The sequence below is a fragment of the Trypanosoma cruzi genome, genomic scaffold, assembly GCF_000209065.1.
Source record: "Trypanosoma cruzi strain CL Brener 1047053516695 genomic scaffold, whole genome shotgun sequence".
NCBI lineage: Eukaryota > Euglenozoa > Kinetoplastea > Trypanosomatida > Trypanosomatidae > Trypanosoma > Trypanosoma cruzi.
This window is the reverse complement of record NW_001849483.1, coordinates 86,900-100,222: the sequence shown is the minus strand read 5'-3', so window position 1 is coordinate 100,222 and position 13,323 is coordinate 86,900. Positions and strand designations below refer to the sequence as shown.

General features: G+C 55.3%; 3 protein-coding genes across 3 annotated transcripts, besides 8 other annotated features; all 3 read right to left on the bottom strand.

Annotated features, from left to right (window-relative positions):
- On the bottom strand, positions 1–3,350 carry Tc00.1047053508147.159 (dispersed gene family protein 1 (DGF-1), putative; the record flags this gene model as incomplete). The annotated part of the gene is made up of 1 exon (XM_809443.1): positions 1–3,350. A coding segment is annotated over one exon (3,350 nt), but the record flags the coding sequence as incomplete, so codon positions are not given.
- Positions 1–6,587: a sequence feature (areas not merged during assembly with more than two copies in the genome that could not be assigned to a particular haplotype).
- Positions 1,902–1,989: a microsatellite.
- Positions 6,588–7,035: a sequence feature (heterozygous, Esmeraldo-like haplotype).
- Positions 6,624–7,787, bottom strand: Tc00.1047053508147.150 (mucin-associated surface protein (MASP), putative; the record flags this gene model as incomplete). Its single annotated transcript, XM_809441.1, has 1 exon — positions 6,624–7,787. The coding sequence occupies one exon, from the start codon at positions 7,785–7,787 to the stop codon at positions 6,624–6,626; it is 1,164 nt and encodes a 387-aa protein (XP_814534.1).
- Positions 7,036–8,401: a sequence feature (areas merged during assembly that could not be assigned to a particular haplotype. This can correspond to areas where the two haplotypes were merged or to regions with more than two copies in the genome that were merged during assembly.).
- On the bottom strand, positions 8,322–8,852 carry Tc00.1047053508147.140 (mucin TcMUCII, putative; the record flags this gene model as incomplete). The annotated part of the gene is made up of 1 exon (XM_809440.1): positions 8,322–8,852. One exon carries the CDS (start codon positions 8,850–8,852, stop codon positions 8,322–8,324), a length of 531 nt encoding a protein of 176 aa, XP_814533.1.
- Positions 8,402–9,101: a sequence feature (heterozygous, non-Esmeraldo-like haplotype).
- Positions 8,434–8,543: a microsatellite.
- Positions 9,036–9,062: a microsatellite.
- Positions 9,102–13,323: part of a sequence feature (areas not merged during assembly with more than two copies in the genome that could not be assigned to a particular haplotype) that runs on past the window's edge.

Here is a 13,323-nt window from a genome sequence, read left to right as displayed (position 1 = left end):
TGCGCACCTCCCTCGAGGGTCACCGAGCCAGACACATACACCAGCGCGGAATCAAAAATTTCCGTCCCGCCAACGAAGACGCAGTCCGCCACTCGCAGCAGCCCCGCAGAGCTCACAGTGGTATCCCCAAAAAGAATAACGCCATTGACCGAGCTCATCGTGTTGTTCTCTATGTCAAAGTAGCCGCCGTTCTTCACATCAACAGAAGTAACACAAACAGATGATTCCACACCGTCATCGACCTCCGTTGCCCTCAACGTATTTCCCTTCACAATAATCCCGCCACCATCAATAACAACAGCATTGATGAAATAGACTGCGTACCTACTCCCCTCGATGTAGTTGTCAAGCAGCAGCAGCGTCATATTCGCATTGAGAGTAAACCTCACAAATAAAATGGCATGGCCCGACGTCGACACAAGCTTACTGCCCACCACCAGTATCTGGGAGCTCACGCCAAAATCACCCCTGAACTCCAACGCTCCAGAATCCAGCATCGAAGAAGTCACTTCCACGTGCACGCGCGCACCACTCACCTTGATCGACAGGCCCATGAGGACGCACTGCAGCAGCGTGATGTTGAGTGTCTGCTGTGGCGCGTCAAAATACGACAGGTCCAGCACGATCGCGGCGGTGAAGGTCACGTTGACGAAGCACAGACCACGCACACCGGGATCAGGAAAGTCCAAAGAACTGATGCTGCCACCGTGAACGCAGCGGAACTCCGTGTCGGTGGCACCGGGCAGCGGAAGCGGCCCAAGACCGTCCGGAACAGCAGCTGGCAGACACGTGTCACCGTAGCCGCCAGCAGCACACACGCACTCACAGCCGCTGATGTTGCTCGTCCTCGCAGCGAAGCACACGGCGTCTATGGTGCAAACGCCACAGTCCAGTACCGTCACGGGCGTCCCAATATTGAGGTCGACTCGGTAATTCGTCACAGTTGAGCCCCTTGCCTCGTTGCACACGCCGTAGATGATCGGGCGCGTGTCGGATGGTGGTGACCAGTTGCTTGTCATACTTACAATTGTTGACGAGTACAAGCCGTACATGAAGTTGTTGTCAAGTATCGACCACACACTCTGATCGCGGAACGCCATGCCGTAGTAGGCAGCCACGTACACAACGTAGGCGGTGCGGAACTCATTGTTGAGGTGCACCAGCCAGCTGCCGCCAGTCACAGTCAGCGTGGTTGCCATGAGCATGGCGAAGCCAAGACGGAAGGTGCTGGACATAATCTGCAGCACGCTGCCGCTGTCCACAACAACATTCTTGAACACACACGCGCCTTTGCCGTATTCGGTGCTCGGCGCACTCCACGAGCCGTTCTGTATGGAGAACACAGAGCCACCGCTGACACGCAGATCCGACGCAAGAGCGTACATCACGTGCGCCTGCGACCTGACAGCGCAGTTGTCCATGTAGAAGACACTGGACAGGTTCACGTCAAGGCCGCGCTCCACAAAGATCGCAGCGCACGAGCCCCCGCCACACAACAGCGTAGACCGCGTCATGACAAACCGCGTCGACAGAAGTCGGACGCCGTCCAGGACAAGCGCGGAGCCATACCGAAATCCCGCATGGCCAGGGGTCGTCGGCACGTACTGCGACCCGCCAACCGTCGCGCGCAGCGTTGAGTTCGCCAACAGCACACTCGAGTGCAGCGGCATCGCGCCATGCAGCACGATCGTGCCCTCCACCGACGTCACATTCGTCATGTTGACGAGGGCGTGGGGCATCAGGCGCGCCGTGCTCTCGCTGAGACCGACAATCCGCAGCTGCGACCCGCCCGCAAGCACGCAGTGGCGCAGCGTCACGTTCAGCGCGTCAGCAAACGCGTCCATCAGGCGCAGATCCACCGTCACAGTGATCGGCCCGCTGAACACCACCGAGTCGAAGCACACCGTCGCACGCCCACCGCCAACCGTCACCGACTCCGTCAGCGCCACGCCACTCACGCAGCCCTCCGCGCCGCCACCACCGCCGCCGGCCCTCGCAGGCGGCACGTCAAACGGCAGGCATGCCTCGCCCACACCGCCGGCACGGCAGCTGCACACGCAGTCGGAGAACGACACCGTCAGTGCGTCAAAGCACGCCAGCGCTGCCGCACAACCGTCACACGGCACCACGCTCACGGAGGGCAGGCCGGCCAAGCGGTAGTCGCCGCTGCTCTGCAGCACCCGGCCGCCGGCACGGTTGCACTGCACCGACACGACGCCGCTCGTGATCGCCAGCCCGGAGACAAGCGTCGCGCCGGTGGCAGCGCAGCGCGCAATTGACACGGCACCGCCGCTCAGCGTCACTCCCGACAGCGACGCCACCGACGACGCCTCACCCACCGCCCACACGTCGTGCATGTCCAGCCACCCGCCGGCACCGATCGTCCCACCGTCGCAGCGCACCAGTGACGACGCAGCAGACCCCTCAACGTCCACGAAGCGCAGCACAGACTCAAACACCGCGAGGCGCTCGCCAAGCACAAAGCCACCGCCGCTGCTCACGATAGACACGTTCGTCACGGAGAACACCGAGTGGCTCCGCAGACTGAGACGCGACGAGGATGACACATGCATCGCGAACGCGGTCGGACCGCCCGACGCCTCCAGCAACACGCCGTCAAGCACCACCGCGCTCGACAGCAGGTCCACACCGCCGCCAACGTACACCGCCGACCCGCCCGCATGCGACGACCTCAGCACAGTGTTGCTCACACGCAGCTGCGTCTGCAACAGCGACGTCGCGTGCAGCACAAGCGGCGACGCCACCGTGTCCGTCAGCCCGCTCAGCTGCGAGTAGTGCATCGGTCCAGGCGTCACAATCGTCGAGTCACGGACCTTCACGTTCGTGTGTGCCGGCAGGTTGTGCACAAACACAAGCGAGCAGTAGCCGCCGGACAGCCCGCTCACGCTCACCTCCAGGCTCCGGTCACTCGCCGGCTCACCGCTGTAGCCCCGCACGTAGATCTGCGCACCGCCGTCGCACACGCAGTTCCTCAGTTCGATGCGCAGTGTGCCGGGAAGCATCGCCGGCACGTCGAACACCACAGCCACGCCGTTCGTGATGGACACGCCGTCCATCAGCAGCGTGTCCACGGCGCGACCAACCGTGATGGCTCTGTCCACCGTGCCGCCCCGCAGTCGCAACACCACCGCATGCACCGCGGGCATCCACACCGCCGCCGCCGCAAACAACACCAACACAAAGAGCAGCGCCACACGCACAGCCGCAATGGCCCTGCGCCGCACACGGTGCCGGCTGCGCGGACACGCATCCACCGCAGACCGCATCCACCGACCCAGACACGTATCAACAGGGCCGTCGTGGTGTGTCGCACCCGCCCCGTCGACCATAATTCCAGCTTTCAAAATCCCTTCTTACAGATGGCAAATCCAGTGACACGATTCCGCCAGATTGTTATCGTGCTGCTGCTAATCCTAATACTGCAATTAATCCCTAACACCCTAAAACGATAGTTGTGCTGGTCAAGCAAAAGTATCTCTAACTGTACGCTCAGAAAAGGAACAAAAGGCAGCAATAACAGTAACCAAACACAGTGGCACGCAGAGGCATCCGGTCATATACAATCCCCATCACAGTACAACCGCCGACACAAAGCAGCGCAGACGCAATCAAGTCAGTGACACCATTGCCATCCTCAACGCCCACACAACCCCACAAAGCCACCGCGCCGAGTGGCTGAATCCCGGAAAAAAGCCACATGACCACTGGCACCGCTCCTGTTACCGAATGGCTGCATCACAGGGCGGTCCCGATGCCGCGCACGACACAAAAACCGAGGCAGACCACGTGGCGGCGTTACGACCGCCAGCCATCAAGCGCGTCCGAAAGGTGCTGTTGGTGTTGGTGGTGCGTAAGTGGAGTGGAGAGCTCGCCGGTCGCCAGCAGCAAAAGCGTCGTTTCTAGTCCACGCGAGTCGGCATTGTGCAGCAATCAGCGGCACCATACACGCACGGCATACACAACAAAAATAAAAATAAAAAAGCACGGCGGCAGCACTCAAACACGGAAAAAGGGTTCCCACCGATTGCACATTCCGATTGGCTCACAGACATCCGGATGGTGGTCGCGCCGCTGCCGTGCGGTGCGTGTGGCGTGTGACTGCAGTGCACTGAGGGAATGATGAGAGGGGTGGGAGACGCAGTGCGGCCCTCATCCATCTCGGTTAACTGTGACGCCGGTGACGTCCTCCTGTCAGATCGCCTGCAGCAAAGACCGTCACCGTCAGCAGCGGTCGGTGCCTTCCCTCTCCCACTGGAACGCAACTGCACCGACGCAGTCGTTCGTCTCCTCCCCACCAACACAACGAGGGAGCAACGGCAAAAGATGAGACAAGCACGGCAGGCGCGCAGTCGCAGAATCCAACCGCTGCCGCCATGACGAAACAAGGTCGGTTGCAGGGCGCAAAAAGAAGAATAAACACCCCATCAAACGCTATGGCGCCACGTGGAAGCACCGCAACCGACACACAAGGCGAAACGCCATGAAGCAGGCACCAAAACCAAAGCTCCTCCAACAAATTCATCGTGAAGCAAAATAAAATATTATGCGAGCGCAAAAAAATTCACACAAACTGAAAAACAACAATGACGGTGCAGAGGCAATAAATGGTTGTGGTGCGCAGCAGCCGTGGCATCGCACCCTTCCCTCATCAAACAGCACCGCACCACAACGCAGCGTGACGACAACATGCAATGACGAAGACTGAGTAACACACACAAAACGGCATAAACCTTTCATCCCGCACTCGCGCAAATTTATGCTCTCAGTATGTAATGCCAACAGCATAGAGAAGGACACGGAAGGGGACTGTCCTGTCCATCCACCTTCTGCCCACAACAGATTCTCCCCATCCTCCTCCTCGCTGCGCCTGGGTGCCGCAAAACGCCGTCAAGCAAAGCCACGTGCATGGAATTCCCCAATGCGCAGGGCGAGGCTGGCAGCCACCTACGCTCACTCCCCCACACATATCCTCTCCCACAACTTTCCCACACACAAAAGGGCAAAGACACGGAGAAGAGAAGCCCGCCGCACAACGCACGCAGAAGCAACGCCATACACGCCGCACCGCAAGATAGGGCCATGCGCACCACACACACGGCAGCAACGAGAGGGACAGGGTGCATACAAGTCCATGGCGCTGTCCTTTACTTCTCACTTCCCCGACAAATTAGAATTGCGTCCCACAGCAGGTCGTGGCGAGTGGCGTCCCACTCAAAATTGAGGCACGGTGCACACACCATCCGCTCCCCCCGAGTGCACTCAGCAGGCCGGCGCCCAGTCACCCTCGTGCCATCGCAATGGGGACCAAAAATAATCGTCGTCGTGGACCATCGGTGCCTCTAGCAGAAAAAAAAAAAAAAGAAATGAGGGCATTTCAACAGCACAGCTACCAGAGAGACACTCAACGGGACACGTAAGCGCTCAGCGCCAGTGAATACCGCAAAGAAAAAAAAAAGAACTGCAGCGATTTACCAAAAAAAAAAGGCCAGAGTCCAGAAGAGCTCCCAAAATATATAAAAAAAAGAAAGAAAAAATTGATTCGGAAAGACTTTTATTTCATGCGCCAAGGAGTACCATACAGTCATGTGTTTGTGTATGCGTATTGCCTGCAACAAGAAAAAGAGGTCAAAGAAAAGACTTTACTGTTTCACTAGCCCACACAACATCCTTCACATTTCGTGCGGCATCCGGCCTGTTGTTCCAATCATCGTTTCGTGCAGTCCATGGGACGCACAGCAATGAGACCGGCACCGCGTGTGGGCGAAAACAAAAGCAAACAAGAGCGGGAAACACTTCGCTCATTACAGTGTGCAGCAGACACCCATTAAGTAAGGAAGAAAGTGAGAATGCACAGCTGGACGTAGTCTCGTCCAGCACAGCTCCCCACCCTCCATCACCGCACGGTGGTAGCTGCACACACCATCCACAAAGAAAAGAAAGCAAAAGAAAAAGAAAACACGGCGGCAGGGTGTGTTTGTGTGTGGCGCTGCGGGTGTCTGCCCGCCCTGGCCGCAAAAAAGAAAACAAAACAAGAGGGAAAGAAATGTGTGCTCCGCCCCACAGGCCCTCGTCGCACGCCCACACGTCACGGCTCCCTCAGCGCGCCGTTCGTCGCGGCCCCTCCTGATGCGTGCAGCAGGCGAGGCGCACAGGGCCGTCGTCATGAGCGTGTCGGTGGGTGTGCGAGTGGAGCAGTTGGGCGGGAAACACACGGCACCCCTCACAGGAAGAGTGCAGAAAAAACAATTAAAAAGAGGGAAGAATAAAAAAAAAGAAAAAACGTCCATAGTGATTGCCCCCAAAAGCAAAAAAAGAGAAAAGGGATGGGGGAGTGAGAGATAAAAACAAAATAAAAAAACAAAACAAAGAAAAGCTACGGTGCTCCGCCCATGCAGCCAGGCAGGACGGCAGCGGTGCGTGTCGTGCAAAAGAGAGCACCAACGGGCCTGCATGGGTGTACATGCAATATATACAATGGGCACATTATGTGTGTGCTTCGTGGGGTGAGGTGAGGGCGAGAGTCCATGCAAGGGGACACACACAGAGAGTGAGAGAAGGACGAGTGTGTGTGCGGGCGGTGCACGGCTCTCTCTCCCTCACTCTCACGCGGCCACCACCGCAGCAGCAGCCGCACACGCAGCAATAAAAAGAAGCAAAAGAGGGGAGGTGGTCTGGGAGACCGCGGTGCTGCTGTCGCTGTCGTCTTTATTTGTAGTTTGATTTGTACCAACGGCTGTTTTACCCTTCGCGGATTCTCTGTCTTTTTTTCCAATTCGCTCCTGTTGGTCGTCCGTTTCATTTGCCGTTGTTTCGTTGGATTCAGCAATGGCGCTAACCTTTACTTCTCTCTTGTCGGATTCAGAAGTGGCAGCAACACCAGCACCTGTAGAAACGGATGGCAATGATGGGTCGGTAGTTCCATCTGATGTACTTTCTGTGCCAATTAAAGGAGCTTCTCCTTCTGGCTGTTTTGTTGAACCGTCGCTGATCTGCTTCTGTTGCAATCCTTCTGGCGGTACAGGTGCCAGTGAGCCTTGTGTTGCCGCTGGCCCTCTGGGTGAGCCATGCAGCGTCACTTGTTTTCCGTCTTGTTGTTTTAATTGAAGTTCTTGTTGTTCACTTTTCTTTTCCTTTTCTTCTTTTTTAACATTATTTTCCTTGGCAATGTCTTTGTTTTCAACCAAGGTTTTTTCTGCAAGGTTGCGTGATGCTTCCTGGTGATCCTCAATTGAAATCGCTTCCGGAGTACCTGCGCCAGGTGCAACAACTTCTTCTTTAATTTGAGAAATCGTTTCCTTTCCTTTTTGTTTTTCTTTTTCGTTAGAAACATCACCTTCTCCATTGCCTCCTTGGGGTTTATCTCCAGGTATGGTTGGGGTTTTATTTTCAACTTTTGGACTTCGTTGTGTCCCCCGTAGTAATTGTTCTTGTTCAATTTGATTGCCCGTTTCTTCGACTCGAGGCCCTTCAGATTGCGGTTTTGCTCGCACAGATCGTTCAACTGGTTGAAGTGGATCTTCTGCTTGGTGGCCTCCTCCTTCTTTTTGTGGTTTTTGAAGTTGTGTTTCATCGACTTGTTCGTCATTTGCTGAATGTCCCTTGCTCCGCAATTCTTCTTGTAATTCTTGTGTTTCATCAGTCCGGGACGGCGGAACAAAGTCCTCCAAAACCTCTTCCGTATCACCGTCCGCAACTACACCTATAGTGCACCACAGCACGCAGAGGGCACACAACAGCAGCACACGGCCAGTCATCATCATCGCCATCACTCCTGTCACTTGCGTGCAGCCTTCAGCACAAACTAACTCCCCGTCAACGCAGAGCAAAAGCAAAAAGGGGAAAGACACGGCACAGTAAAAAACACCGCCGGCAGCACGCGTTTCATGAGAAATATTGAACCAATGAAAGTGCGAAAAACGCACAACACCCTGTCAAAATTTAACGACAAGAAAAACACACAAAAAAAGGGGAAACAAAAAATGCAAACACGCAGCAATAAAGTAAAATAGTAAACAAAAAAACAAGAAACAAAAACCTGCACACAAATGTCTCCAGTGCGCATGCAACTACCCTCAACATGCGTCCACACAAACAGTTGTGTGCGTGCCATGCGTATGAGTGTGTTCGCGGTGCGTTCAACGTGACGGATGTGGGGAGCAACGCGGAGCACACAGCAGGGCAGCGGAAGCAAATGAAGCAAAACGCAATCATCATAATTACTCTTAGTTTATACATCGGACCACAGTAGACGTACACATGTCCCCGTGGCTGAGAGCTGGCACGCACAGCCCACGCTCCCTTTAGCCCACAGCGGTGCACACCAGCGCGGATACGGCGAGCAGCAATGGGGCACACACCCACGCAGAGCTGCTGAGGCTGCCGTCCATTTCGCGGAGACGTGACGGTGCGCGGGTGGTCGTCGTAGTGGTTGTAGTTGTCGTGCTCGTAGTTGTATTGGGTGCTTTTGTGGTCGTTGTCGTAGTTGTAGTTGGTGCATTTGTCGTGGTTGTGGTTTTCGTAGTACTTGGTTTTATTGCCGTATCTGCTTTGTTTCCATCACCTCCAGCATTGGGTGTATCTGGTCCATTTAACGGACCGGTGTTTTCTTTTTGACCCGGTCCCGTACCGGACGCCTCATTTCTTGACGGTAACGTAACAGCATCCTTATTTCGATTCTTTCCCTCATCGGGGTTATCTTGTACTTTTGGCTGAGGGGGCGACAAGCCCGAGCCGGCGGAAATGTCTCCACCAGTTGCTGTCACGCAAACGGAGGGGCAGCAGCACAGGGCAAGCACCAACAGGGCGCACAGCAGACGGCACGTCATCATCATCGTGAGTGTGGTCGTTCAGTGGTGTGGAGCTGATCTGCACAGTGAGGGACATGGAGAGCAACAGGGGAGACGAGAGGTGCGACAGACACACACACAGAGGGCACACCACATGAGGAGAGGGCAGCAGCCAGGCATGCACCGTGCACCGCACACCACGCACGACACACACTCCAATCCACGGCAACAGACACACACACACACACACACACAGCCCTGCCGCAACACCAACACACAGATGGAAGAGGGAGAAGCAAACAGGAGCGGCACGCAAGGCTCCACCGCATGTACATACGGCGAGAGCGGTCCGTCGTGTCAGCACCCCTCACGGAGGGCACGCACACACACACGAGGAGGTGCAGCGCACACAGCAACACAAAAGCAAAATAACAGTAAAAAAGGAGATCCCCGCACACCACGTGAATTGTTGTTCCACGGGAAACGCAGATAATATTTAGCACAAAACAATATATTCTGTTTTCCCTCTTCTTTGTTCGCTGTGAAAGCACTGAGTTTGTAGCGCAAGGTCCGTCCGTAGCAACGAGGCAAGTATCCAGTCTCATACGGGCCGTCGTGCATGCTGGGCATTCACAAACAGTCGCAGTCCTTACTCTCAACGACGAGGGCATTCCCACAGTGGATGAAGCGAAGTATCCCGTGGTCCGTCGGGAATCAGCAGCCCGTGTCGTCCGTGATGAGGCGGTGGCGGAAAAGCCTGGTCCATATCGGGTTCCTGCGTTTGTGCTTCCTGCGTGTCTTGCCTGCTGGCATGCTTGGCAACTTCGGTGGCGACCTGGGCGCGAGGCACCTGTTAAGAAGACGGTGGCGCCATTGTGGCATCCGCATGGGAGGCCCTCGCAAACTATCGGAACTCCAGGCTGAGCACGTCGGGCATGTGCCGTCATACTGTGGACGGAGAAGTGCACTCTGCCGCAGGTTGGGCAGGAGGACGTCAATCCGCCGCTCGCTGGTCGACAAGGAGTTGCGGTGCTCACGTCTGGAAGAGGTTCCGGCGGAGGCAGTGGCGGGCCGGTCACCGCAGTCAGGGAGGGATGGCACCACCGACACAGAGGGTTCCTTGTGATCCGCAGGGCGCGTGCAGGCCTGTCGAGGAGTGGGCAGGAGTCGCATCGCGCCTGTGCGCCGTGCCGCCACTCGGGGTGCGATTTCCGGGTCAACACCAGAAACAGAGTCCTCGCCACACCGAAGAGCGCCTGTCATGCGGTGTGCGCGCCTTCCTTTTCCTCCTGAACATCCTTCCAGTATAAACTCATGACTGCAGTGAGAGAGTCCACGTGCTAGGCATTGACGCAGTCCTGCGAGAGGGATCGTGCAATCGTGACTTCGTCCTCAGCGGCCTCATTCAGTGGGATACCGCAGTGTGATGGTAAAAACATAAAGTCTACAAAGTTACCTCGCTTTATCAAGAAAAGCAGGTTAATCTAAATCTCTTCATTAATGCGGCTTCGCACGGCCAGTGGGGCAACGCGGAGTGCCTCAATTGCCGACAGGGAGTCCGTTTCCTCCAGCATTCGTGTGGGCGATTGGGATGTTTCCGGACGAGGAAGTATGAGATTTCCAAAGCCATTTCCAATGGCAAAGCACTCTGCTCTCTATGAGCATGCGAGTCTGCCAGCTGCTGCACGATGTACCTCCACAGGGAGATCATTTGTCGTGGTGGAGTAATATAATAGTGCGGCGTGTCCAGATGCGAGTTCAGCGAGGGATGAAGAACCGTCCGTCCACAATTCAAAATCGTGATCCCATAGAAGGGAGTAAAGTGAACCAAAAGCCGTGCGCTTGACATCGTCAGAGACGCCTTGAGCAAAAAGTGCCTGATAAAATTTCACTTTGTTGCAGATCACAGTGTCCCAGGGAATAATTCGATGTTGAATAGGAGGAGCACGAAGGTGGTTGTGGGGTATCCCAATAATGTTACAGACGCGTGGCAATCCATTAATAACAGCATCTTTCGGAAGTGGGATTGATGTCGCCGCTGTCCCATGCATGGATGGCGAAATAGGTTCCGAGTAGATAAGGGAACGCAAATCCTCATAATCATGGAGGCGTATGCAGAGTTAGTATTGTGTGAGTGCACGAAGCCAGAGTGTATTCCGGAGCGGGAGGAGATTGACTTCCAAGCAGACAGATGTATCTTCCGTTGGTGCGCTCAGGCCAAGGGATGTTTTGCTACCGTCGCGGTACAGTACTTACATATTATGGAGGTAGGTGGGGACAAGGCATGAAACAATTGCCTCACCACAATACAGTGACACACCATGGACGTATTCAATCGAAAAGGATTGCATGGTGTGATGGGACGCACCAGCCCGTGCGACCAGTCGTAATTGGTAACGACGTAGCATGGTCTGCTTTGAAGCGGTGGAAGCATGCGTAACCAAAATTAGGAAGTCGGACAATCGTGGTGCCCAGCAAGCGCACTGGGCGTGACTGAATACGTAGGTTCCCATTGCCAAGATGGAGATCGACCATGTCCTCGTCAGACCGTGTGTGTGAAGAGATGTAGAATAGAGCAGCTTCGCTCTTAGCGACGTTGATTTTTAGGCTATGCTCGACAGCCCATGTGGCCACAAGAGACAAGAGCGGTCGCATTGCCGCAGCACAGGCATGGATGTCCGCATCTGAGGCAACAAGTGTGAGGTCGTCCGCGTACATGAGTGCGGCGGCAGAATAGATGTTGCCCATGCGGCGCAGCACATCATCCACACTGTAGAGGAAGAGTTGGGGTCGCAGGACGCTGCCTTGCGGTACTCCGGCTGGGGTGAGATGTTTCCGGGAGTGCTGTTCGCGAGTGCATACCCTAACATAGCGGCCCCGCAGGTTGTTATGCAACCAGCGGTTGGTTTGTGGGCTAAGGCGCGGAAGTCCGTGCAGCATTCCGAATAACTTCCCATGGTCAACGGTGTCGAACACAGTCAAAAAATTAATCAAAACTACGAGCGATGGCGACGAGGGTGTCGTGTGGGAGCGCCGCCTCCAGGGCGCTCATACTCCACAATGCCAAACTCATTCAATCCACGAGTAATTTATCGATAACAAGTGTCACCACGTCCGACGTAGAACGCGAAGGTGCAAATCCGAAATTGACGTGGGTGGTGCGGCAATAACGCTGACAGAAGGCGTTGGATCATTCCTTCGGTTAATTTAGTAAAACAAAGAGTAGCGTGGTGGGTCTGTAACTCTCTGGGCGGCATGGATCCTTCCCAGGGTTGGAAATGCGAATATTGTCCTCAATTTTCCAGGAGCCAGGCAGGCTGCCATTTGCGAAGGAGTTGTGGATCATCGTTCTAAGAGTGCTGCGCGCAACGGGCCCGGGATGGTGCAGGAATTCATTCAACATGTTGTCGTGGCCAGGGGCTGAGCCGAGCGAAAAGTCACGGATGGCCACGCCAAGTTCACACGGCGTGAAAGGCCAATCCATTTCCCAGTCACCAGGGAGCAATGGAGTGCGGTAGCAGCAGCAGCAGCAGCATAAGGCGGTACGGCACGTGAAACCGCACAAAATGACGGACAAGCGGGTATCCCTGTAGCCGAGGCAGAGCGCAAACGCAGCCAAGATAAGTTCGGAGCACAACCGATTTCAGAGAATGAGGGTGCGGCGCCGCCATGGCGCGAAGATATCGCCAGCTTGGGCTGTATGAAGCCCCAATTTTTCCACACGGGCTTTTAGCAGCATGGAGAAGGCACGGCGTAAGAATTGATTTCGTTTCCCCCTTTTTTCGGCTGAATTCGGTTCGAAGTAGGCTGTCTCCGGGTGAGGCAATGTGTCTACTTTGTGTGCTGCTCCTGCGGCGGACTCGGCTTGTTACATTTCGTGAGTCCATATTATTTTGGGGCTGTCACGGCTGCCGCGCGGGATATGGCGCTCAGCTGCTCGCAAGATACCTCTGCGGATGTCCAGCCATGTGGGTGCGATGGCAAGGAATGTTTCACACAACGAGGTGAAAGCAGGCCAATCCGCCTTACACAGGGCAAAGGTGGCTTTTTCCCGCCGAGTCAGCGTGTTGGCTAGTCTTGGAATGCCATCTTCCATCCCCGCCAAGTAAGGTATCAAGCAGTGGTCAGAATCGATGTAGGGAGTGGATTGCCAGTGGGTGACACGTAGCACGCGATACGCAGTCACCTCAGGGGACGAGAAATTACGATGTGTGATCCGTGCTGCCTGCGTCGGGTCATTTGCTGGCTGAAAATTCATATCAAGCAAAATAGCAACGAATTCCCCTCCTCCAGCCGTTGGTGGTATATGACTGTCCCAGAGTCCATGATGTAAATTCAGTTTACCCGCGATAATCGCTGCGGGGCCTGAGCGACGAATGATACTAATAAACGAAGAGCTCTTAAAGGTTGCTGTGGGAGGGCTGTAGAGGTTCACCACGCAGATGCTGGAACAGCCATGCGGAAATACACGGGCAGCAATGGTCTCCAGGAGGTCAGTGCCAGAGAGCGACAGGCA